General features: G+C 37.4%; 1 protein-coding gene and 1 gene segment (V, D, J or C); both read right to left on the reverse strand.

Annotated features, from left to right (window-relative positions):
• Nucleotides 1–27,972, reverse strand: part of LOC101135612 (T cell receptor alpha chain MC.7.G5) — a 548,557-nt gene that overhangs the window by 453,005 nt on the left and 67,580 nt on the right. The window lies entirely within an intron of this gene.
• Nucleotides 16,372–16,905, reverse strand: LOC134757194 (T cell receptor alpha variable 23/delta variable 6-like). The segment is given in 2 exon segments: nucleotides 16,372–16,706; nucleotides 16,854–16,905. Coding segments are annotated over 2 exon segments (387 nt in total).

Raw genomic sequence — 27,972 nt, forward strand, 5'->3', positions numbered from 1 at the left:
CAGTATTTGGTTTTCTGGTCTTGTGATAGCTTGTTCAGAGTGATGGTTTCCAGCTTCATTCATGTCCCTGCCAAGGACATGAACTCATCCTTTTTTATGGCTGCATAGTATTCCATGCCATATATGTGCCACATTTTCTTAATCCAGTCTATCACTGATGGACATTTGGCTTGGTTCCAAGTGTTTGCTGTAGTAGTTTCTTTTCTGTAGTTTCTTCTCCAGATGAATGGAGAAGATCATATCATTCAGACAACTTCATCATAGGAGAGTGAAGTCATGGCCACAATCACTCAGAAAGCCTACATGCTGTGGAGCTCATTTCTGGTGAGAATACCGATCCACTGATAAATTCACCCACATGTTGGAGGAGCAGTGTCCAGATCAAGAAGGATATACCTCTAACAGCAGGGAGAATTCCTCTATCTATAATAGTAGGACAGAATCCTACAAGGTATAGCCACACATTTGACCTGAAGTAAAGGCCAAGCCTGTTGGCAACTAAATACGGCCTTACAGGGAAAGTAAACAATGAGATTCTCTTTCTGGAAGAGTGCATGATCCTAGTTTCCTTCCTCCCCACTTTGGCCACAGGACAACTCAACTAGTAATATCAATCTTTATCATTCTTAACAGCCTAATATATCAAGGGAGGATTCTAAATGTACCCACCCTGATAGTGAAGGGAAACAAGGTCAATTTGCTTTCTCTGTTTTGAGCAAGCAGTAGGCCTGTATATCTACTCTTATGCAAGGAGTGTGTGTGTCTGTGTGTGTGTGTGTGTGTGTGTGTGTGTATGTGCGCGCACAGAATTTTTTAAAACATAAAAATATATACATATACATGAGTCCTCTGAAAAACTTTTGCAACATAAAAGATAAGATGCATGCACTACAGAGAAAAATGCCTCAGAATTTTTTCCACCTATCTCCGCAGTGAGTAAAGTGAGGGATTTATAGATAAAATTTTTAGTAAGATTATTTATTAATACCCCCAAAGTGTAAAAATAAACCAATGTAGATAAACCAAAGCTAGTATTCAACTATTTAGCATGTACATATTTAAATATTACATTAAGAAACTTACAGGATAGAAATCTTGACAATTCTGGGTAAATAACACAAAGATTAATCCAGCTTAAACTTTTATATTAATATTTGAATTGCAAGGACTCTGGACATAATTTTACCTTTTGTGCATTCATTCAACAAACATATATTGATTGTGTCTCCTGTGTGCTAGGCATTGTTCCAGGCATGGAGAACATGGTAGTGAAGAGATAGAAAAGGGACTAGAGTGCAGTGAGAAGAAATTAAATAAATGAGTTTTTACAAAATAAGATAATTCTATACAGTGATAAGCTCTATAAAGACCATATAACACTGTAATGAGATAGAGAGTTATTCTTGGGGTGAGAAAATGTATCTGCTCTACATAAGGCGTGGAGGGAAGGCTCAACTCTGACACTTTGTGATGCTAGGCAAGACATTTAATCTCTCTCATATTCAATTTCCTTTTCTGTAAGTAACCAGTAGCTTTTTGTTGGTACTGGGCTAAGCATTGGCATTTGCCATTTTGTTTATTTCTCAAAATAACCCTTTGTAGTAAGTACTATCAATATCCACATTGTATTCCTACAGGAATAAGGAAACTGAAGCATAAAAGTTATTAAGTAATTTGCTCAAGATAATTCAACCAATGAGTGGTAGGTCCAGAAATGCAATCCAAGCCTATATAATGGTTATGCCATTACATTATAAGTAATGGAAAAAGCAGAAATTACTTTTACACCAACCGAATAAATCATCTAGTACAATAACTTCTGTATCTTAGGCACTCAACCAGATGCATTCAATATAGAAAATATTGGGGGGTTGGGAGACTGTATCTGAAATTGCAGTGCAGTCTATCTACAAGATAAAATTCAGTATTTTTCCTAGGGGTATTTTGCAATTTGCATAGCATATTTTATGTACTATAATACATATCCATGTTCTATCATGTTTCTTACTGTTAGTGGGAAATCAGTGGCATTATGATGCTGTATTGGGAGGTTGGGCGGCATATGATAACATGGAGAGAGTATGCTGCACTGTGTTCCCTACAATGGCTTATTTTTCTCCATCATTGACTCTTGTTCTCACTTCTTAGGATATTTCTATACTACAGTAAGGGACAGAGCAGTAGATGAACTCTCACTTAATAGAGAAAAACTTCCCACCTAGTGCAATAATGCCAACCTTTGTTTCCAAGGTATTCTATTAGCTTAAACCATCCCATATATTATATCTGCCATTTTGAAATCAATCACCCTCACATATTCAGGGAAAAATATTTTAAAAATGAAATTTTAAAAAGTCCCAGCCAGCGCCTCTGCCCGGCCGCCCCGTCTAGGAAGTGAGCGCCTCTGCCCGGCCGCCCCGTCTGGGAGGTGAGGAGCGCCTCTGCCCGGCCTCCCCGTCTGGGAGGTGTACCCAACAGCTCCGAAGAGACAGCGACCATCGAGAACGGGCAGTGATGACGATGGCGGTTTTGTGGAAAAGAAAAGGGGGAAATGTGGGGAAAAGAAAGAGAGAACACATTGTTACTGTGTCTGTGTAGAAAGAAGCAGACATAGGAGACTCCATTTTGTTCTGTACTAAGAAAAATTCTTCTGCCTTGGAATAAATAAATAAATAAATGCATAAATAAATTGTGAGGTCTGGCTCCAGGCAATGGAGACAAGACACAGTAGCAGGGACAAGCTGCGTAAGGGATAAAAATTGCTTCCTTCAAAGAAAAAAAAAAGTCTCAGCCAGTCCTGCTGAATCCTGACTCACATGATTACTACCATGGGAAGGTTACTGACATTGGTTCAGAAATGCTAGCTCCTGTCGCAACCAGGCTTCAGCACAGCTTAGCCCGTGAACACTGGAGGGCAGCAGGGAGGCCAGCGTAAACCTCACCAAATAGTTCAGCGGGACACCAGGTGGCAGTGCTTCAGAACTTGGTGCTTTAGTTCTCAACACGTGGAATATGCTAGAGCCTGATTCTCAAAGAAGGAAAATACAATAGAAAGATTTCGATAAAGACTTCACAAGGTGGTGACTTTTGTGTAAAGACGTAGAGGAGTTCAGAGGTACGCCATGAAGTTTTGTGGGGGTATAGCATTGCAGGCAGAGTGGGCAAAGGCCTTGATATGGAAGCCCGCTTGGAGTGTTTAAGGAATAGTATCTCATCTTTCCCTCTAGCCTCTTGTGCTTCATAGCACACTACTGTAGAAGAGACTCACTGATACATTCAGCATTCTTAAATACTTAGTTGGTGATTTCCTCCATCTGTTGATCCTGAGGCAATTTGTGCCTAGGTTTGTCATCTTGTCATCCTCACTGAGAAAGCCAATGCTGCTGCTTTGGGGCTATTTGCTTCTCCATGGTCCAAACTTTGATTTTTTAGGAGCCCTCTAAGATGTTACACCCTGGCTGACTTTAGTTAGAGATGCTTTTCAAAGTTAGGGAAAGTTGTGTCTCATTTCCCAAATATAAAAAATTGGAAGACTAAAACCTATCTCGTAGGGTGTATGATGCTTAAATTAGGTAATGAATTTGAAATGTATAAATAGTGCCTGACATATAGCATGGCCAATGAATACCAACTTTCTAGTAAAACCTGCTTTCCTTCAGTGTTCCAGTCTTTAGCCTGTTACTGCTTTTTCTTCTTCCACTGAACATGGTTCAATGATGGACATGTTAAAAGAAAAACTTTAGACGAATTAAATTTTACAGAGTTTAATTGAGCAAAGAACGATTAGAGATTCAGGCAGCCCCCCACCAGACCAGAACAGGTTCAGAGAGACTCTGGCACTGCCACATGGTCAAAGAATATTTATGGACAGAGAAAGTAAAGTGACTTATACAAAAAGGAAGTAAGGTACAGAAACAGATGGATTGGTTAAAGCTTGGCATTTGCCTTATTTGAACATGTTTGAACAGTTGGCCACCTATGGCCGAAACTTAGGGATTGGTAGAGAGCAGACTGTAGCCTGATTATGCATCCTGTTAGGTTACAGGGCACTATGTATGGAGAAACCTTTGCCCTGAGTTTAAAATAAATAAGGAGGCAGCTTTAGCCTAAACTTAATTTAACAGAAGTTTCTAGAAAACCTACTTGGCCATCCCTTCCCCTGGAAGTAGTCACTATTTTTCATTATCCTCTTGTGGTCATTTCCTCCTGGCTACATCAATACAATTGGGGTGCTGAAAGGGCAGAGGGGGATCACTCAATGGGGTTTCATTTTCATTTTCTTAATGAGTAATTATATTAAGTGCTTTTGTGTATGCTTATTACTATTAGATATCATATTTCTGAAGTGTCTCTTCAAGTTTTGGCCATTTGTATTGTTTTCTCATTGCTTATTGACTTGTACAAGTTTTTTATATATTCTGCATTTGAATCTTTTTCAGAAATATGCCAATGCAAATATAATTTCCCAATCTGTGCACTGACTTTCCACCTTTTTAACAATGATTTTTGACAAAGGGTTTAAAATTAGACTTTCATGTTCATAGGAAGCTAGCTAGAGAATTTTTTTGTTTGTTTGTTTGTTTTGTAAGTACTCTAAAAATACTTTTTCCTCTTTGGCTTCTGTTGATTTTGATGAGAATTCAGCAATCATTCTTAAATACATTTCCCAGAACATGATATATCAACTTTCTCTGGCTGCTGGCAAGTTTTGCTTTGTTTTAGTCCACTTAGACATTCTGAATATGGACTTCCCTTCCACATCTGCAGTGCTTCTGGCAAAACCACAGTGATGGACTTAGAGAATTCCTTACTCAACTTTATGGCATTCTGTATAACATTGCTCCTGACCAAGGAGCTCGTTTTATAGAAAGTCAAGTGTACCAGTGAATTGAGGTGCTTGCTGAAAACAAACAGATTATGAAACGGGTAATGGAAGAGGTAGTTATAGAAACCAGCTACAATCATGTGACCATTTGTGGAAAAAAAGACTATACCGTTATAAACATTTCTTTTTCATTGTGATATGAAAATATTAAAATACATGTCAACCATTTTTTACTCTCCTCCCATTTGCTTATACATAATAGTGAAAGATATGTTAATAAGTTACTCTTATAGCTTGTTATATCTCAGAAGCTAAACTACAGGATATCAATGGGAGAGTGTGACTCAGCTAGAAGAGGAAAGAACATCACCCAAAGATGAATAAATACTTTTTATTCTCTTTGGGGGAGAGGGTTAGGGTATGTGTGGTTGAATGAAGAACAGTGGCATCATATTGGCAGGAAGGATGCTTTTTAAAATTGCCTTTATTTGAAAGCTAAGGTATTAAAGGAAGTGCATATGGATGTCAAGTTTACAAGGTGGGGGTATTGTGGTAACTTCGTACTGTCTCATCGTAACTACCTGGAAATATATTTCTAAGAAAATCCTTCCCCATATTGTTCTCGATTAAGTTGAAAAAAATTGTGCAAGGCAGGTGCCAGGCTCCAGGCACTGTGGCAACTCACATATGTTGCTCTGATCTGCTAACTCATCTTATTGTTGATTCACAACTCCCCCACTCCCCCCAGATCTCCTCTTTCAGCTTCTCTTTTTCTTGGGCCAAGTACCCAGGGAGCATGATAGCAAATAACACCATTTCTTCTGAAGGTCACCAACACTATGAGATTGAAGGAGGTAAGAGACAGACAAGTTTTAGTTTGTCCTCGTGGGTTCCACCTGTCACCATGGGTTCCAAAATGTCTTTACAAATCACAGCTTTTGCATGCTCTTGTCCATGTTCAACTCTCCTTCCCAAATGTGAGTCTAGCTGACCTAGAGTAAATTCAGGCTCAATACTAGATGCAAAGACAACAGCTTTGCATAGGAGTAAGAGCAGATTATGGCATTGTATCACATAGAAATCTGGCATGCTTATCACGACTTTGTTTTACACATGAAAAACATGCCCAGCCACAGAATTTAACAAGTGAGACTGAATACTTTGGATTAATGGGATAGAAATGTGGTATCAGGAGAATTCTAGGACACATGATCTAAGAAGTACTGTTCTACTTGTGAAGGCAATAGGACTGAATGTCCTGATCCTCTTCAGCCTAGTACATAAAACTCAATGTCAGATTTTGAAAAGATTACATTTTATTCCTGTTACAATTTCATAAAAACATAAACAACTAAGTAACTTCCGAGAGCCACCAGTTCCAGCAATTGCATGAGGTCTAATCCTTATAATTAATCTTATTCTACATCTTTCACGATGGTTCTGCTTCCCTGATTGTACCCTAACTGACATAAAGCCTAAGAGGAAAGGGCTAAGGAAATGATTTTTATGGTGATTCAAGATAACTAGACCCAGATTTCTGCTGTGAGCATCGTTAAGTGAAACTGCCACTTTAAGTTATTATGTGGAAGTCTTTCCAACTTTAGACAACTTTACACATTTTCTGTATGATCTATTTTAAGTAAAAATTGAAGTATTAGAAGAAAGTTGCTCTGAACACCTGTTTCCAAATGAGATAGAAGGAGGTTTTACTTAGAATTAAATCATCTGATCCAGACCACAGATTAAATCCACAGACCACAGTCACTACCCTCTCTTGCCTGAGATCTGCAGGTGTGCATTTCAGATTGGCTCCTGTAGCAAAGGATGGGGAGTAGAGGGGTTCTCTTATTGAGCCCTAGGGTTTTTGTTTTGCTTTTACTATCACTTCAAACACTGTGAGTTCCCAAAGAGCACAAAAGTACTTTGCTGAATCTTCTAGCTGTAAGGCTGAAATGGTTAAGGCGACGGATTTTGCTGCTTTCTTGAAGTTGACAGAATAGCGACCACTTTTTGCATTCTGTTCAGCAGAACCCTGGCGAATAAGGAAAATCATCTCTTTGCTGGGAAGTTGCTTGTACCAAAAAATATAATATGACCACTGACTTGTTTCATACAGGCAGTTCAGGGTGACTGCTTTCCTCACTGACGTGGATACTGATGACTGGGCTTGAGTAACCTTCTGGGCCACACTGGATCCTGTGGGAAAAATCAGAAAACAGAGCTGATCCTTTGATATAGTGAATAAAATATCGTAAGACCTAGACTAATTTAGGACCCAGAGACAAACCGAACTAAAATCATAATATGCTCGCTTTTTTCCAATTTCTCCTTTCCTCCTCGAGTCCATGAGAAATACCACATGCCTGTTTGGAATCCTTTCATCCTTAACATTTTTACTCACACTTGGAACCATCCATACCAGAGTAGCTGAAGGCCACAAATACACACAGCAGGCTGGAGAACAGCATGTGGCATGTAGCTCTTTGCACAAATGTGAGTTGTGCTGCCTGAAGCTCAAAGTTCAGTGCCTACGAGGGCCCTGCGGTGTGTATACGTAGTTCCTGGGTTCTGATGCTATCTCCCCAAACAGGAAATTGAGTCTCATGCTCATAGACTACATGGCTATGCACAGATGAGGAAAAATGTCTGGCTCACCCCTGAATCTTTACTTTGTCTAGTTGTCTTTCCCTAGTCATTAGGATAGACAGAACCTAGAAAAGGGATATAAGAAAAGCAATTTGTATTGAGGGGAACTGCAGTTGAACCAGTTGACATACATTGATATTATTCATTTAGCATATATTTACTTTTTGCCATCAGAAACTAATTAAATTTAAAAGAAAAATACTCAGATATTTGACTTTCTCTGTGAAAGGCAGTCCTATTCTAAACAATTACTGCATCTCTTTCTTCCTCCTTACTGAGGTCTAGGGCCCTAGTTAAGTTCTATAATAAGTAAAGCTACTTCAAAATCAAATGATAAAAATCAGTCCTTCTCGACTTTCAGAAGCTGTTCAGCTTTTTATCTTTTTATGAAATTATAACAGCAATAAAATGTAATCATTTCAAAATCTGACAGTTTTATTTACTAGACTGAGGAGGATCAGGATATTCAGTCCTGTTGCCTTCACAAGTAGAATTATACTTCTTAGATCATGTATCCTAGAATTGTCCTGATATCACATTTTCTATCCCATTGATCCAAAGTATTCAGTCTCACTTGTTACATTCTGTGGCTGGGCATTTTTTTAATTTTTAATGATAAGCATAAGACATTGTTTGTCATGATAAGCACACAAGATCTCTCTGTGATGCAAATGATACAATGCTATAATATACTCCCACAGAACGTGTTATCTGAAGGTTGCAAGAACTTTGTGCATGTCAATACCACAGAAGTGGGTGGCTGAATTTTTTGTATGCTGTTATGTGATTGTATGGAATTTAGATGTTAATCTTCCATGGAATTTCATTGTCTTTTTTAAAATTTTAAATAGAAAAATTTTTATTTTAGAGTTGGGGTCTCTCTTTGTCACCCAGACTGAAGTGCAGTGGCACAATCAGAACTCACTGCAGCCTGGAACTCCTAGGCTCAAGTAATTGTGTCACCGCAGCCTCCCAAATGGCTAGGACTCCAGTTGCGAGCTACCAGGCCTGGCTAAATTTTTATTTTACTTTGTAGAGATGGAGTCTCTCTACATTGCCCAGACTGGTCTCAAACTCCTGGCCTCAAGTGACCTTATCTTGGCTTCCCAAAGTGCTGGGATTATATGTGTGAACCCAGCCCCTAGTTTCACTAACTTATTGGACGAATTAATATAAAGGGACCAAGAGATAGCTAAGAAAGAAAGTGCAGACAAGGTCTCTAAAACATTTCCAGTTCTTTTATAAAGGTCAAAATAGCATATCACTGAGTGGTGCAGGGAATAGTTTCTCATTGTTTGAGACATCTACTCCGTAGTCCCATTTCACCTCTGAGTGCTGAGAGGTAGCCATGCTCTGGTTTGCAATTATTTGTACCTAAGTAGATGGAGACCATGAATACCCACAGTAGACTGGGAAGCAGTACGATGGCAGGATTTCCTTCCTGTTGAAATAGCCCTGCTCTGTACCCTGACAGTACAGGTGCAGGGTCCCTCAGTTCTGTATGGAAGCTGCCTCTGAAATGTGGTTTCTGGGTGGGTCAAGTGTGAATGTGCTATGATAATCCCTAGGCTGGGAAATTGGTTCTATCCTAAACATCGTTTTGCCCTTTCTTATAATTTAATTAACAAATGACAAAGGATTATATCTGGTAAAGGACATGCATGAAACAATATTGAAGGAATTCTTAAAAGGAGATTAGTCATTTAAAATTTCCAAGTTTAGGAAATTGATCTGTGATAAATCTGAGGGGCTTATCTGAAACCAATTTATTATGAATCATGGCTTTGATTGCAAATATACATTCATGTTTTGATTGTTCACTTGCTACCAACCTGAGTCTGAGGTGAAGCTGCTCACCAATCCTTGGCTTTGACACAGGAGACAAACCAGAAGTCATCACCTCCCATCCTTCCTACTTACCCATCAAACCAAGGGAATTGGAACTTCACAATGGCAAAGCAACAGCTCAGACCAATGAGATTAAAAAAAAAAGACTCCCAGGTTCTGTATTTTCTCCAGTTGTGTGTTCTACTGTCAATAGTAATAGCAAAGGCCTATTATTTCTACTATAACTCTATGCTTAATTTTATTAGAAGTTCTAGGATGGGAGAATCCATGGGCCCTCTGAATTCAAATCTTTAGCTATGCTGTTGCCATGAGTGCACGTGTACTGTTTGGTGCAATTCTATAATTTTTAATAGTTATCAGGAAGACAAGGCTTCTCACAAAATGCTGCTTTATCAGTAAAAATATTCAAAACTATCAATAGTATAAATGTCCAAAATAAAAATAATTTCCTCTTTGGACATTGAAAGAATGAAGATTCTTTTCTACTTTATGCTGAAACTTCATCTGATAGAGCAGTTTATGTCAAAGCACCAAATTCCAAAAGCTGTATTTTTGTTGGACTGCCCCATAAAGAAATCCAAATGGGAATAATTGAGTTATTCTGTGGCAAACTGTCCTCAGACTCTTCCTCGTTCTTTGTAGAAATCCCCAAACTCACATCTGTATGAAGCCACAGAATCACTGTTGAGACTCCCAGCTCTTCCCAATTCTTCCTCTCTCTCATATACTTGACAACAGCCCTCTTCTCATGCTGACCACGAATTCATCCTAGGCACTGTATTCTACTTTATTCTTGAATATTTCAGTCCAATGAAAGCCACTCTAATCAGACATAAATACTATTCCAATTTCTTCTTCGATTTTTCAAACTGCTAAAAAAGGAAGTAAAATAAACTTTGAGAGCCCAAGGGAGTTAATATTCACAAAATGCTGACATTTTGTGGCCACATCTCTCATTGCTAAGAGGTAACTAACTGGATCTTTTTTCCACATCCTCTTTTTATGTATTGAAAATGTATGCATTGTGGTTCAGGAGAAAGAGTCTTGGGTTGTTTATTTCAGGTTGAACATCCTTTTATTCATAAATTAGAGATTTTTTCCAATTGATTTTTTATTGCCATTTATGTGGCCTACCAGAAATACATCTGGCAAAGTCGTAGGTAATGAAGGTGCTATTCTCCATTCTGTGGACTGGTGAAGATAGTAAAAACTATGGTTGTTGCTATCCACTTAAAAATTGTTTTTAAAATTTATGAAATAATTATCATGAGCAAAAGTACAGAAAATTATATAGCAGGCACCTTCGTATCCAGCAATGAGAATAAACACATAAACAGATGATGAATTTTGCTACGTTTTCTAAAAATATTCTTTCTCTCTCTACATTTCAGATTTTCTCAAACATTTCAGACAAAGCTAGAACGATAGTCCTTGTTCCTTTTATTCTTTCAAAGATAGTAACCACTCTTGGGAAGTTTCCACGCATGTCTTTTAGAATTTAACCCTTACAGGCCAGGCACGGTGGCTGACGCCTGTAATCCCAACACTTTGGGAGGCCGATGTGGGCAGATCACCAGGTCAGGAGATCGAGACCATCCTGTCTAACATGGTGAAACCCCGTCTCTACTAAAAATACACACACAAAAAAATTAGCCGGGCGTGGTGGCTCTCCCTTTAGTCCCAGCTACTCCCGAGGCTGAGACGGGAGAATGGCGTGAATCCAGGAGAGGGAGCTTGCAGTGAGCCGAGATCGTGCCACTGCACTCCAGCCTGGGTGACAGAGCAAGATGCCGTCTCAAAAAAAAAAAAAAAAAAAAAGAATTTAACCATTACAGGTATGTATTACAAAACAATATACTGCATTATTTTGTATTTTAAGATTTCTTATTAATGGTGCCATGTAGTATGTATCATTCTGCTTTTACATCCAACATTTTATTTGTAAGATTCATCTAAGAAAATATGTATAGAACCACTTCTTTGCTTGTAATGGCTAATACTTCCATTGTATGACTAAACCACTATTTTTTTCATTCCACTATTGATTATACTTTTTTAAATGAATGTACTGTATTTTTTTATTATACTTTAAGTTCTAGGGTACATGTGCACAACGTGCAGGTTTGTTACATATGTATACATGTACCACGTTGGTGTCTGCACCCATTAACTCGTCATTTACATTAGGCATATCTCCAAATGCTATCCCTCCCCCCTCCCCTCACCCCACAACAGGCCCCGGTGTGTGATGTTCCCCTTCCTGTGTCCATGTATTCTCATTGTTCAATTCCCACCTATGAGTGAGAACATGTGGTGTTTGGTTTTCTGTCCTTGCGATAGTTTGCTGAGAATGATGGTTTCCAGCTTCATCCATGTCCCTACAAAGGACACGAACTCTTCATTTGTATGGCTGCATAGTATTCCATGGTGTATATGTGCCACATTTTCTTAATCCAGTCTATCATTGATGGACATTTGGGTTGGTTCCAAGTCTTTGCTATTGTGAATAGTGCCGCAATAAACATACATGTGCATGTGTCTTTATAGCAGCCTGATTTATAATCCTTCGGGTATATACCCAGTAATGGGATGGCTGGGTCAAATGGTATTTCTAGTTCTAGATCCTTGAGGAATCACCACACTGTCTTCCACAATGGTTGAACTAGTTTACAGTCCCACCAACAGTGTAAAAGTGTTCCTGACTTTTTAATGATTGCCATTCTAACTGGTGTGAGATGGTATCTCATTGTGGTTTTGATTTGCATTTCTCTGATGGCCAGTGATGATGAGCATTTTTTCATGTGTCTGTAGGCTGCATAAATGTCTTCTTTTTAGAAGTGTCTGTTCATGTCCTTCGCCCACTTGTTGATGGGGTTGTTTTTTTCTTGTGATTATACGTATTTTTAAAGAGGGTTGCAGTGAGCATTCTTGTAAATGCCTCCTAGCTTACATTTTGACTACCTTTATGTAGATATCAAAAATTTGTATTGCTGGATTATTAGATATGTGCAAATTCATAACTAGTTTAGGCAAATTGTTATCCTAAGTTCTCTGTGTGGTGTTTTTCTTCATCTGGAAAAGTGTAACAGCTTCATCTCCATGTATTCCTACCAATACTTAATGTTACCAGATATTTTAGATTTTGTTGATCTAATAGAAATGAAACAATAATTTATTTTAATTTGATTTCCTTGAGTTCTGTGGAAGTTGATGTTTTACATATTTAGTGGCCATTCCTATTTCTTCTTTTTGAATTGCCTTGTATATCCTTGTCTCTTCTTATTTTGGATGTTTTCTTATTTATTTGTAAGCATTCCCCATCTAACCTTAATTTCTAAAATCTTATTGGTTATATTATTTACAAATGCATCCAGCATGTGTCTTGTTTTTAATTTTGTAGTGGGTGCACATACAGGTTAAAAATTTCCCTTCTATTACTAAATCTTTAGCGATTTTCATTCCCAATTATCAAATAATTTTAATGGTTATAAATCTACTTAGTTTTTCTATTTCTTCTTGAGTTACTTTTGGTAGTATATGTTTTTCATTCAAATTGTTTCTACTTTTTAAAGTTTTCAAATTTATTGGCTTAAATTGTACTTAACTTTTGCTAATTTTTTTTAAATTTCTACTTTATCTCCAGACATGTCTCCTTTTTAATCTCTCCTATTATTGAATTTATTAGTCTCCTATTGTGGCTATAAGAAATTACCACAAACTCAGTGGCTTAAAACAGCACACATTTATTATTTTGCAATTCTGGAGGTCTTAAATCCAAAATCAGTTTCACTGGACTGAAGTCAAGGTACCAGCAGGTCTGAGTTCCTTCTGGTGGCTATGGGGAATAATCTGTCTTTTTTTTTTTTTTTTTTTTTTTTTTTGCCTTTTCCAACTTCGAGGCTGTTCTCATTCTCTCACCACATTGCTTTCTTTCATTCCAAGCCTACTGCCTCCCTTTTATAGAGATCCTTGTGATTACACTGGGTCTGTCTGGATAATTGAGGATAAATCTTCTCATTTCAAGATTTTTGAATTACTCATATATGTAAAGTTCCTTTCACTCTATGTTATTCAGTTAAATTGTATCCCCAGAAAATTAATATGTTGAAGTTCTAATCTCTAGAAGCTTAGAATGTGAACGTTTTTGAAAATAGGGTCATTGCCAGTGTCATTAGTTAAGTTGAAATGAGATCCTACTGGAGTGGTGTGGGCCCTTAGTCCAATAAGACTGGTGCCCTTATGAAAAGAATGTCATGTGAAGAGACAGAGACACAAACAGAGGAAAGATGATGGGAGGAGACGCAGGGAGGACATGACCATCTCTAAGCTAAGGGATGCTTGTGACTATCAGATACTCGGAGCGAGGTCTGAAACAAATCTTCCCTAGTGCCCCAGAGGGAGCATGGCTCTGCAACACCTTGGTTCCAGACTTTTGGCCACTAGAACCAGGAGACAGTAAATTTCTGTTGTTCTAAGCCACCAAGTCCATGGTACTCTGTTACTGGAGCCCTAGAAAACTAATATACCATGTAAAGCAGCATATTCATAGACTCTGGGGTTTATGACATGGACATCTTTTGGGGCCAGAATTCAGCGTACTGCATTGTTTAACTATTTTCTATTTTCCTCATTATCAACATTATCGAGTATTTAACTCTTTTATTTCTTCAAATTTATTCAGCATTGGATTTTCCCCTAATTGTTTTGTTTTTGTTTCCTATTTGATTAATTTCTGTAGTTTATTTTTAATTGAAGTATAATTGATATAGTGAAATAAATGAGTCTTAAGTATGGAGTTAGATGAGTTTTGAAAATTGCAAACAGCCTTGTAAACCACACCCCTATCATGAAATAGAACATTTCTTTTCCTTCATCTTATGAAAATTCATTGTGCTCCACCCAAATAATTCCCACTCACAGATGTAATCACTGTTTGGCTTTATTTCACCGTGGATTAATTTGTCTACTTTAGAAATTCACATAACTTGAATCAAACAGTATATACCCTTTTGTATTTGGCAATTTTGCTAGGCATTATATAATCTAGGCTTGTTTGTACTGTTATGTGTATCAGTGGTTCAGGCCATTTTATTGCTGATTAATATTCCATTGAATGTGTGTGACACAAAAATTTATTGATTTAGTATCTTGTTTATGGACGTTTTCTCAAATTGATGGCTATTATGAATAAAACTGTTGTGAACATTCTTGTACAAGTCTTTGTGTTGACACGTTTTTATTTTTCTTGGGTAAATGCCTAGATGTGAGTCACTGGGTTGTGGTAGAAACGCATTTAGTTTTATGAAAATCCACCAAAGTGGTTGCCCAGTTTATGTTCCAGCCATGTTCTAAAATTCCACATTCCAAAATTTTATATTTCAAAAATTTGTAAATGTTTGTTAAAAATCTTTTTTACACATCCTTACTTTTAATTTTGAAATAATTTTAGACTCACATAGAAGTTGCAAAAATAATGCAGAGTTCTCTTGCACATTTCACCCAGCATTCTCTAATGATAACATTTTACATAACCATAGCTATGTACCATTATCATTATGTACTAGTATCAAAACCAGAAAATTGATATTGATACAATAGTATTTATTAAACTACAGATCTTATTCTGATTCACCCTTTTTTTTTTGCTTAAAGAACTTTTATTATTATTATTATTATACTTTAAGTTTTAGGGTACACGTGCACAATATGCAGGTTTGTTATATATGTATACATGTGCCATGTTGGTGTGCTGCACCCATTAACTCGTCATTTAGCATTAGGTATATCTCCTGATGGTTTCCCTCCCCCATCCCCCACCCCACAACAGGCCCTGGTGTGTGATGTTCCCCTTCCTGTGTCCATGTGTTCTCATTGTTCTATTCCCACCTATGAGTGAGAACATGCGGTGTTTGGTTTTTTGTCCTTGCGATAGTTTGCTGAGAATGATGGTTTCCAGTTTCATCCATGTTCCTACAAAGGACATGAACTCTTCATTTTTCATGGCTGCATAGTATTCCATGGTGTATATGTGCCACATTTTCTTAATCCAGTCTATTGTTGGACATTTGGGTTGGTTCCAAGTCTTTGCTATTGGATTCACCCATTTTTATATGCACTCTTTTTTTGATATATACTTCTGTGACATTTTATCATATGTATAGATTTCCCTAACAACTACAATCAGGATACAGAACTATTCCATCCATCACCCTAAATAAACTCCCTATATACACACCCCACCCATAACTTCTGGCAACCACTGTCCTGTAATTTTTACATATTGATAGTGTTATATAAGTGAAATCACACATTATATAGCCTTTGAGATTGACTTTTGTTCACTCAACATAATGTCCTTGAGATTCATCAAAGTTGTTGCATGCATCAATAATTCATGTTTTTTATTGATGAATCGTATTCCATTATGTGGATATGTACCACAGTATATTTAACCATTCACTCGATGAAGCATAAAGTTCTGAGATCCGTCACGTGTTACCCGTATCACTAGCTTATTGCATTTTATTGCTCTGTAGTATTCCATTATAGGAATAGTCCACAATTTATTTTTCTATTCCCCAGCTAATGGACATTTGGGTTGTTTCCAGCTTGGGGCTATTATGGTTAAAACTGCTGTAAACAAAAGTCCTTGTGTGAAGATATATTTTCATTTATTGTAGATAAATACTTAGGAGTGGAATTTCTGGTCCTATGTTAAGAGCAATTTATAAGAAACTGGCAAATGATTTTCCAGTGTCGTAATACTGATTTGCATCCCATCAGAAAGGCATAAAATTCTCAGTTGCCCCACAACTGGTTGGATGCTTGTAACAATTTCAAATACTGTAACTATAATAAAACATTTGTTAGAGATGGTCATTTATTAAGCTAAGTTTCTTTTCTTTAATTACCATTCTCATACTGCCACACTAGTGTTTGTACATTGATTTATCACTTGCATATGCAGATGAAAACTAGGCTACATCTCTGCCTACGTAAGCTCCCACTGTGGGGTTTGGCTGGAACCTCAACTGCAGGTTTGGGTATAGGCTTCAGGTGCCTGGAGAGCACTGTGTGCTTGCTGCACAGAAGTAGGTGGCTGAGTCTCCTGGCTGGGAATCCATGATATGCAACGAGAACTGCTTGGCACTTTTATTGAAGGAGATTGTGAATCTTCCTTCTTTCTTTTCACTCACATCTGGACGTATGGCTATCAATAATGCAGGGCCTTTCCCAGGGAATTGTCGGTACCATGGAAAGTAGTCAAACGCACTGTTCTCATAAGCACAGTTTATAACTGAAATCCCTCCTTTCTGGACTATCAAAGATTGAGGACTTTGTTTCACCTGCTGCTGGTCACTTTTCTCCTTCTGTTGGCCACTCACCCCTGCTTAGAGAGATAACAAAATGTCATTAGGCCCCCAAAATAATATTTTGTTCTTAAAGTGTCTACCTGCATGAGTTTTTCTGTACCCCAATTTTCTCATTCATCCAAGTTAGTAACATATCCTGGAGTTTCTCTTCCATAACTCACAGCATAGTTGAAGCCACAGAACTAAAAATGATGCTCCTAAGATCTTGTCCATTCCTCCTGGCACCAGAGCTCAATGACAGCCCAGGTGGTCTTCCGATCTTCCCAGCCAGCTGAAACTTTGTAAATTCACCCTCAACTGAATTCTTTCAGCAGGCCCCGCCCTTTCACAAGTGCTTTCACTTAAAGCTATCTCTGTCAAAGGAAGCACTTCCCCACTTTGTCCAAATTTAGAATTGCTGAAGATATATTCATTGGGAATCAGTAATCCTTTCTTTACACACAGATAAGCATCAGTTTAGAATTTCTGTCTCTCAAGCCCCCTCAACTTTTCCTCAGACCTTTAAGATAGCTGGATATGTCAATAGAAAGGGCCTTATTTTACAGTGGTAGAAGACAGGAACAACCGTGAAACCACAAGATTAACATGTACAGTGGCATTTCTTTTTTATTGTGAATATTAATAAAGTTTATTGAGGGCACACAATGGGCATAATATCCCATTACAAGCTAAGGTCATGAATCAGAACATAGAGAATATATGGTCCCTTTGTCCTCAGAGAACTTAAATTTTATTACAATTTTTCAGATGTATCCATTCCATATTTTAGGTGATCCTCAGAAATGATATAATATAATTAAGTCAGTTTTATTTTTCTCCATATTTTTTCTAAATTACAGATTAGGTAAATTTAATATTTTTTTAAATGTACCTAGAAAAAGAAATTAGGAAATACTGGAATTATCTGTTCTGGAGGAGCTGTGATCTTTAAATTGATAAGAGAGGATAGAAAAATTCTGCAGAAGATATAGATCTATAACCATCCGTAATGCAGTTATTTTTGGTGGCTCTTATCCTGAGTTTGAATAAACATTCGATATTTTATTCACACTTCAAAATCGATCATCTATGAAAATATAAAGAATAAATTTAACTTTTGATATTAACACAGGCAAGATACAAGGGAGAAATTGAAGATAAATTCTAAAGCAGCCCTGAAATAGGGATGATCAGGATTATAAATCATGTAAGTTAAAATAACATGAGAAGCACGTTTTTTTCAGAAGCACAAAAATGATTTTTTTGTATTTATATTTGGTGTCATCTCAAATCTACTCAAAGAAAACACCATCGCAGTCCAATAGGAGACAATGGTCCACATTCCTCAATCTACAATCCAAACCTTTTCTTCCCCAGTACCATAAGGTGCTTTTTAAAAGTTGTTTAAGTTTTGATGTGCTTTCTTTTCTTTTAATTTATATACGCATATCTTCAATACATATATACTGTCTATGAAGTGCCTACTAAATTAGGCAGTACTTGGGCCTCATTTCATTCACGAAAGAGACACAGTCCAAGTCTTCAGTCAACCTAGTCCCAAGACTCAGGTATCAGCCAATGGAACCTGCCAAAGACACCAGTTTGTCTAGATGATGTGATGAAGGAAAGAGTGATGAAATCTGTTTCTGGACCCAGTCAAAGAAGAGTACGGATGGGGAGATGCTTGAACTGGGCCTCAAACCATGATAGATTTCCCCATAAAAAGACTGGATAAGGGAATTTTAGGCACAGATTAGTGTGACTGGATGTTGGGCTGTATGTGGGTGAAAACCTTATAAAGTTATGCTACAGAAGTTAATGTGGGCTTGAAGGGTAACATGTAAAATTCAAAAAAGTGTTGACTTCCAAAGTGATGTTTTCCACTCTGTTAGACTAGAATGAATACAGATACTAGTTAGGTAGATGAATAGATAAATACATAGATGCATTGAATGAAACAGATACGTGAATTGGAACAGAGTAGGAGATAATTTACTAGATTTTAAAAAGATAATCTCTGGCTACTTGCTGAATATGTGTATTTGGACAAATGTTAATCTTCTCTGAAGAAGCATTGCCCCCTTGTGGCCATATAGGGAGTTTACATCAAACAGTTTCCTGCAGCTTCTTAAAACTGTTCAGCAACCCCTACATCTATCAGAACACTGAAATAAGTGGCTCAGTCGTCCTCTTGAGCCAATGATTTCTTCAGATGAAAGGAGATTTTGTCCTTGCTGAGGTCAGGTATGTCTCAGGCGGATCTGGAGGAATTGATTGGGATGCTGGAGGTACCAGGAGAGAACAGGGCTACTGAAACAGTGACACCGCAACTGCTCTGGGGTTCCTTCAGAGGCAGAAACTGGCCGTCAGATGGAGTCATTGCATGGGATCTCCTTCCTCACATAATGGCAACATCAGATCGGGTAGAAGTCTTCGCACTAAAGAGAATATGTCCTTAAATAGATCTTAGTTAATTACACTTCATCTTTGTCAACACTTGGTATAGTAGTCATCTTTTCACTTTTAGCCAACATAGTGGCTATATAGGAGCATATATATAACATATATATAGCATATATAGAGAGCATATATATTATATAACATATATATAGCATATATATTACACAGCATATATGCTCCATATAGTGGCTATATATTTTATTACAGTATTAACTTGCACCTCCCTGATTATTAACGACATAAGAGTCAGTAAACTTTTTCTATAAAGGGTTGAATAGTAAGTATTTTAAGCCTTGCAGGTGATTCAGTCTCAATGGCAACTACTCAGTTCTACCGTTGCAGCATGAAAGAAGCCATTGGTAACACACTAAAAAAACCCAAGCATCTCTGTGTTTAAATAAAGCTTTATGAAAATAGGTGGATGGCTGAATTTGGCTCATGGGCCATATTTTGTTGACTCCTGAGGTAGAGCATCTTTTCATGTGTTAATTGGTCATTTTTATTTTTTTATTGTGAAGATTCTGCTAAAATATTTTGTTAATTCTTAAATTGGTTTATTTCTTCTCTTTTATTGAGTTGTAAGAGCTTTTTACATATGCTGTACACAAGACTTTGGAATAATTTACATGTTTCAAATAGTTTCTTCAAGTCAATGGTCTTTTTGTTTTCTTAAAGATGTCCATGACCTCTGCACTGAAAAGTCCAAAAACAATGCTGACAAAAATTAAAGAACCTTAATAAATTGACAGATATGTCATGTTCATGAATTAGAGGATTTAATAGCTTCCAGATGGCAGTTCTACCCCCAATTTTCTGTAAGTGCAATGCAATATCACTCAAAATTTTAGCAGGCCTTTTTATAGAAATAGACCAACTAATTCTAAAATTTATATGGAAATGCAAAAAATAAACCTTAATGAATAACTAAAACAATTTTTTTTTTCGAGACGGAGTCTCGCTCTGTCGCCCAGGCTGGAGTGCAGTGGCGCGATCTCGGCTCACTGCAAGCTCCGCCTCCCGGGTTCACGCCATTCTCCTGCCTCAGCCTCCCGAGTAGCAGGGACTACAGGCGCCCACCACCACGCCCGGCTAATTTTTTGTATTTTTAGTAGAGACGGGGTTTTACCGTGTTAGCCAGGATGGTCTCGATCTCCTGACCTCGTGATCTGCCCACCTCGGCCTCACAAAGTGCTGGGATTACAGGCGTGAGCCACCGCGCCCGGCCACTAAAACAATTTTTAAAGGGAACACAATTGAAGGACTCACCCTGCCTTACCTCAAGACATTATAAAGAACAGTAATCAAAACAGTTTGGTATTTGTGAAAATAAAATTTGTAGATCAAAGAAACAAAATAGAAATAGATTCACAAATTCATATTCAATTAATTTTCAAGCAAGATACCAAGACAATTCAATGGGTTAAAAAAAAGTGTTTTCAAGAAATAGATGCGATAAAATAAAACGTGCTTGTATTTTAATGGATCTGGGCAAAGTAAATTGAAAAGCTTCTGGAAAGGATTCATACTCTAGATGATATTAAGAATATTCATGATGCATAAGAGGAGGTCAAAATATCAATGTCAGAATTTGGAAGAAGATGATTCCAATCCAAATGTATGACTTCAAGAAGTTCAAGACTTTAGTGGAGAAAGTAACTGCAGATGTGTTAAAAATAGTAAGAGAACTAGAATTAAAAGTGGAGCCTGAAGATGTGACTGAATTGCTACAACCTCATGATAAAACTTTAACAAATGATAAATTGCTTTTTATGGATAAGCACAGAAATTGCTTTCTTAAGATGGAATCTACTTCTGGTGAAGATGCTGTAAACATTATTGAAATGACAACAAAGGATTTAGATTATTACATAAACTTAGTTGATAAAGCAGTGGCAGGATTTGAGATGATTAACTTCCATTTTTTTAAAAAATTTTCTTAGTAGTTTTAAAAAGATTTTGAAATTAGGCTGGGCGCAGTGGCTCACGCCTGTAATCCTAACACTTTGGGAGGCTGAGGTGGGCGGATCACCTGAGGTCTGGAGTTCGAGATCAGCCTGACCAACATGGAGAAACCCCGTCTCTACTAAAAATACAAAATTAGCTGGGCGTGGTGGCGCATGCCTGTAAACTCAGCTACTCGGGAGCCTGAAGCAGGAGAATCGCTTGAACCCAGACGGCTGAACCCAGGAGGCGGAGGCTGCGGTGAGCCGAAATTGTGCCATTGCCCTCCAGCCTGGGCAACAAGAACGAAACTCCGTCTCAAAAAAAAAAAAAAAAAAAGATTTTGAAATCAATTTATTATAGTTGTATGTATTTTGGGGCATTTGTGATATTTTGATACATGTATACAATGTACAATGATCAAATCAGGGTTTTTGGGATATCCACTATTTGAAACATTTTTCTTTTCTTTGTTTTGGGGAACAGTACAATTCTCTTCTTCTAGTTATTTTAAAATATACAGTAAATTATTGTTAACCATAATTTCCCTACCGTACTATCAAATAGTGGAATTTGTTTCTTCTAACTGTATTTTTGTAACCATTAACCTCCTTCTTTTTATCCTGACTCCAATTTTGAAAAAAGTTCAACTTTGAGTAAAATGCTATCAAACAGTGTTGCATGCTACAGGGAAACCTTTCATGAAAGTAAGAGTCAACTGATGTGGCAAACTTCATTTTTATCTTATTGTAAGAAATTGCCACAGCCATTTCAACTTTTAGCAACCACCACCCTGATCAGCCACCAACATTGAGGCAAGACCCTACATTTGCAAAAAAAGTAACAACTTTCTGAAGCCTGAGATGATAATTAGCATTTGTTAGCAATAAAGCATTTTTAAGTCGAGGTATGTACACTTTTATACATAATGCTATTGCATATTTAACAGACTGCAGTATACTTTAAACCTTTATGTGTGCCAGGAAACTAAAAAAAATATATGCCTTACTTTACTGTGATATTCACTTTACTATGGTGATCTGGAACCCTACCCACATTATCTCCAAGGTATATCTGTGTGTGTGTGTGTGTGTGTGTGTGTATGTGTGTGTGTGTGTGTGTGTGTGTATCTTAAAAACCAGAACAGAATAGAAAAACATCCTGCCAAGGAAGGTAAAAAGAATGAGAGGGGAAACAAAAGATAAACTTATCAAATGAAATTCTTAGATTGCTTTACTAATCTAGAGTGAAAAAAATTAGATCTGAATCATTTTTCTAAATAAAAGATTAATACAATTACATTTTGAATGTAGATATAGGTCAATTGTTGGCATTGTCAGAACATTATGCCATTACTCTAAAATATACAGCATCTGCAGAAACTCTTTTGGCTAGTAATATTTGGCTTGAAATCAGCAGATCTATTCAGGATAAGCATGTGCATATGGGCATAATTAATAATTATAAGATGGGGCTCTTCTATAATCTTCAGCCAAGCCAGATGTCAGTTCTTGGTGAAAAGCATTTTTCTCAAGGAAAAATATATACACAGACATATATTATGCATACATATGTACATATATACATTCATTAAGAGGAAGTCTGACTGTGCTACAATGCTGAGACTAATAAGTAAAACCATTTGTAGAAAAATTTGAAAATCCCCTATATACACATATCTCCTATATGTATATTTAAAGTTAAATCCACTGATGTTGGAAGATTGTTTGGGAGATGGTTCCTACAATTAGAGAGGAGAATAGCTTGCCAAAATAGATAAAATCTGTTTTGATAAACGTGCTGCCCAAAGTAACTGGAGACTTATTTCAGTATTTGCAATATCTTTTTTTGTCCTCTAGTACCATAATATATATGCAGTTTTTAGATGAAGGCATAATTAATTACCTAAAAGTTTTATGCTGGAAGCACTTAGTATATTATGTAAAATAAGAATAAATATTTCTAGTATAGATTTTTTAATGGAATATTTTTGATAGCAGTGAAGAATCTTGTTGCTATGCTATGTGGGACACAATCACCCTAAATGTAATCCACAACTGCTTTGAAATAGCTGATTTTGGAATCAGTGACTTCAATGATGTACAAAGCAATAAACATCACTATTCTGGCTGGAATGATCTGCAGAGAGATTCATTTTCTTATAATATTAAATGTTGATTTTATAAGTTCTGATAGCATGTCAACTATTTCTGCTGATGCTGAATATCATTTCAAACAAGAATAAATATCCTTTATGTTAGGTTTGTTTTGAGCATTGAAGAAAAATAGTAAGAGAAGTTGTCCAAGTCCAAATGTCCCACAAGAAGATATACTTTGGCAGCTGTCGAAGGATTTGACACTACTCAATGTGTGAAATACAAGACCACGTGCATTTATTGGAAATAATAGCAAAGGAGACCTATGAAAATCAGACACAATCTTGCTGAGCACAACAGATAGCTGATTTGTACTGGGTTTTCGGGAAGCATGGAATTCGGGGATTGGCAAACTTCGGAGGTGTAAATGAATTAATATTATCTGCAGAAACAGAGTCACTAGGGTGAGGCTATTGCTGATTGCTTGGCACTCAGGGGCACTGACTGGCTGACTTTCAGAAGCCAGGAGCTGACATTGATTAGCTGGCTTGCAAAAGCATGTTCATTGAGACGAGTTGTTAATCAGTTGAACAGGTATAAAACTGGTTCTGGTGGCTACTTATTATGGCTGTGTAACAATCTATCTTTTCCTAAATCTATGGGAATAATTTTATTTTCCTCCCCTCTCCCCACCCCCTACCCCCTTTTGGTCCTTATGCAGCCAAAGCTGCAGAAAAGATGTTCAAGAACTGTCCAGGTCTTCTCCACTGTTGTCGATTTTCTTGACAAAGAGTTTTGGCCTGTAGAGATTTGATTTTTAGTTTGTATATTTAAAAGCATGACTTTTATTGAATTTTTGTCTTTGGATTACTTGTTCAACCATTTGTGGGGACAGCGATATTTAGAACCCCAACAGAGCCATGCAACAAATGAACAAATCTGAAGTATTAAATATTATAAAAAGGGTAAGATATTTTGCAACCATGATCCAAGATTTCCCAGACTTGATTAAAAAAAAAAGTCCAAATGATTTTCTGAGTCTATCTTACACAACTAGGTTGCTTTTTTATCTATGTCTCATCTATGTATCTATCTATCTATCTATCTATCTATCTATCTATCTATCTATCTATCTACCTATCTATCTATCTATGCTAAAAGTGTTTTTACTCATCTTCAGTATTAATGTAGAGTCAACATGAAATATTAGCAATGACAAAGATCGCTCCCTGATTGGCCCCGCAAAAATATGTGACTATTCTACTACACATAGGCCTTTGGATTAAGAAATTTTAACTGGCTTGCTGTGGTTCCAAGATTTTGGATATACTACTATATTTATTATGTTAGCTAATGTGAGAAAATACTTTTTGATAACCACTGCAAATTGTTTAATGATATGGATGGTGTCACTACCCTCAGGAGTTTTTCTTCAGAAAGATTTTCATTGCTTTATGATTTTTGTAAAATAATGTGCTCCACTGAGGATTGTTGGGGGTCATGCCCTTAAAATAGCCTAACAAATAGACTTACAGAAGGATTGGCCTTGGCTGTGTTTTGGCCATGAAGAGACTGATTCCCAAACAGAAAACAGTTCCCAGTAGCTGTAGGTATGAAATGAAAATTCCATTTTGAATGGAACTCAAATGGAATTCATTCTTGACAAATAATGACGATCATATGTTATACTTTTTGTAATGTAAGGACTTTTTTCACCTATGGATTGCCTACAAAGAGTATCACTATTAGTAGTGTTAGTGTACCATACCCTTTTATCACTTTTCAAATTGGCCGTAATAACATTAACTTTGGAGAATTGAGTCAATTAAGTTGATGATTGTTGTCTCTAGTAAAGACTAGACTTAGGCAAGTTATTATTAATCATAAAAGGAACATAATAGGCAAAGTCAGAGTACCTAACTTTAAGTAAAGAAAAAATATGAAGGAACAAGAGTATCCAAAGGAAAGTGAGGCATAGAGAAGTCTCATATTCCAACAGTGTTGGTGTATCAACCACGTCTTTTTACCCAAATGTTTTGACATCTAAGGGCCTTAACCATCTCTGGCTAATTCCTAGAGATAGTAAAGACTCACTTGGGAGCACATCTTTCAAATGCAAACCAACCAATATAGAGCCCTTACTCCAAGCACCTCCTTTATCAGGCTGTCACTAGGCTCCTACACTCCATTCACTATTCCCCCTACCCTAAGCATCCCATGGCCAGGTACCAGGCAACTAGGGATAGTCCTGGCCTCAGAGCCCACCGAAATTATTCAAACTAGGCAATCCTAGACTTGTTTATTCTACCTCACTTCATCCTTCCTACAAAAACTATGATTTAAGAAAATATAGTGTTCCTGTTTTTCATCCTTAATACTCTCAGAATACATGCTTATTTTAGGATGGTGACACATGATGTGTTTGAATAATTATCTCTGTGGCAGGTTTAGGATCAAAACAAGACGGCAGCTTCACCTTTATTTCTCAATGGAGAAAGTCAAAGAAAAGTTGAACTTCTGATTATCTTCTGTTTAGGCCTGTTCTATGTGATAACATCATGAATGGGAGGCTGTGACTTTTAGAATTGCAATACGAGGAGGTTCATGGTTACTCTCCCTAATTAGTAACAAAACACTATTAATTGGTAAAAATTATTTTAAAAACTTAAGTCTCTGGAAATTGTCCTGAGTATATAGCAAATGGAGAATTATCTATTCAGGAAAATTTACTAAGTCACCATAAAAACAAAATCCTTGGAATTTGAGCCATGACTGCTACTTCCCCCACCACACAGAGCTCAGCATAATAGAAACTCTACTTCGGGTGGGAGCAACCAAGAATATAGGGCTCCTTCTTCCCTCAGATTCCAGTGTTGAGCTACGATATCTGCCTGGGAGGGACAGTCTGCCAACAATTCTCATCTTCCTAAATTTTGTATTGCAGAAGTCCTATTCTGGGCCAGGGAAGCTGAAAGGCCTAGGGCTCCTTTTCACTTCCTAGCACCTACTGTTAGGGCAGAAGCTCTACCCTGGCATGGCAGACTAAGAATACTGGGTCCTTATTTCCCTCACCCCAGCTTGCTCATAAGGTGGAGGTTTCATACCGGGGGAGGCAAGCAAGAAGACCATGGGATACTGCCCCCATCAAGCACCTTGCTCCTAAAGTAGGGTTATCACTCTGAGGAAAGAAAAGCACTGTCTCTTCTCACATTGCTCTAGAGCAGGGGCACAGAAGTTGTGCCCAGGGAGAGGAGGAGTTATAAGAACAGAGAGCTCTCCACTAGGAAGACTCTATTTGGAACAGAGCTTCAGGAAGTCCAAGCCTTAAGGGTACTGTTGAAATGAGTGAAGATTTTTGTGGTAAGCAATTAAGAGGAGGCTGGTAGCTCCACGAAAGCAACAAGCTAAACCACAGATGACTAGCTAAAAATCTAATAGAGAGAACTGGGAGTAAAGACAGCTGGGAAGAGTCCTCCTGAGGTTATAAGAAGCTTCAAAGATTGACCTCAAAGATTACCTCTGCAAAGGGGCCTGAATTTAATTGAACCAGACTATGGATAAGTGTGGAGGCTCATGGCTAAGTGTGATACAAACAGATGCAGGTAGTTTAACAGAAAAATCAGGAAGAAAGACAGTTAAAGAAAACACTGCTGAAACCACTGTCATATCAAGATGTCTGTGCACATACCAAAGACTGTCCTCTGAGGAATAACATCATAGGCTGCACCCTGCAGGAAAATGGACTTAACTGAAATAGCCAAGTAAAGTTGTAAGAATAAATAAACAAGCAAATAACAACAAGCCCTGGATGGGGTAGAGACACAATATCCAGAGTCACTATATGTGATAGCCTGGATTATCATCCCCAAAGATAACCAAGCCCTAATGCCTGGTATCTGCAAATGGTACCTTATATGGCAAAAATGTCTTTGAATATATTATTAAGGATCTTGAGATGGGAAAAATATTTTGGATTATTTGAGTGGGCCCTAAATATAATCACAAGTGCTCTTATAAGAGGGAAACAGGGGAAGATGTGGCTCCAGAAGAGAAAGGAGATGTGATGATGGAAGCAAAAGTTTGGAGTGATTCAAAAAAGAGCATGAGCCATGAATTCAGGTGGACAGCAGAAGCTGGAAAAGGCCAGGAAGCAGATTCTCCCTGAGAGCCTCCAGAAGAAATCAGCCCTGCCAATACTTTGACTGTAGCCCTGTAAAACTGGTTTCAGATTCTTGCTTCCAGAACTGTAACAGAATAAATTTGTTTGGTTTTAAGCTACCAAATTTGCAGTAATTTGTTATAGCAGCTTTATTAGTTTGCTAGAGCTATAACAAAGTACCACAGGTTAGGTGACTTAAACAATAGGAACTTACTGTTTCACATTTCTGGAGAATGGAAGTCTGAGAGACTCCCTGTGAGGGCTACGAGAATCTACTCCATTCCTCTTGCCCAGCTTCTCGTGGGTTTCTGGCAATCTTTAGCATTCTTTGGCTTGTTGGAGTACCACCCTGATCTCTGCCTTCATCTTGAAATGGTATTCTCCCTCTGTGTGTGTGTGTTTCCAAATTTTCACTTTTTATGAGGACACCAGTCATATTAGATTAGTGTATTGGTCAGGGTTCTCCAGAACTAATAGGATATATGTGTATATGTGTGTGTGTGTATGTGTGTGTATACATGTACGTACATACACACACACACACACACACATATATATATAAAACTTGGCCTTGTAATTGTGTGTGCTAATTCTCCCTAATAAACTTTATTTATTTGTTTATTTATTTATTATGGAGAATTGGCT

This window comes from Gorilla gorilla, chromosome 15 (genome assembly GCF_029281585.2).
Source record: "Gorilla gorilla gorilla isolate KB3781 chromosome 15, NHGRI_mGorGor1-v2.1_pri, whole genome shotgun sequence".
Taxonomy (NCBI): Eukaryota; Metazoa; Chordata; class Mammalia; order Primates; family Hominidae; genus Gorilla; species Gorilla gorilla.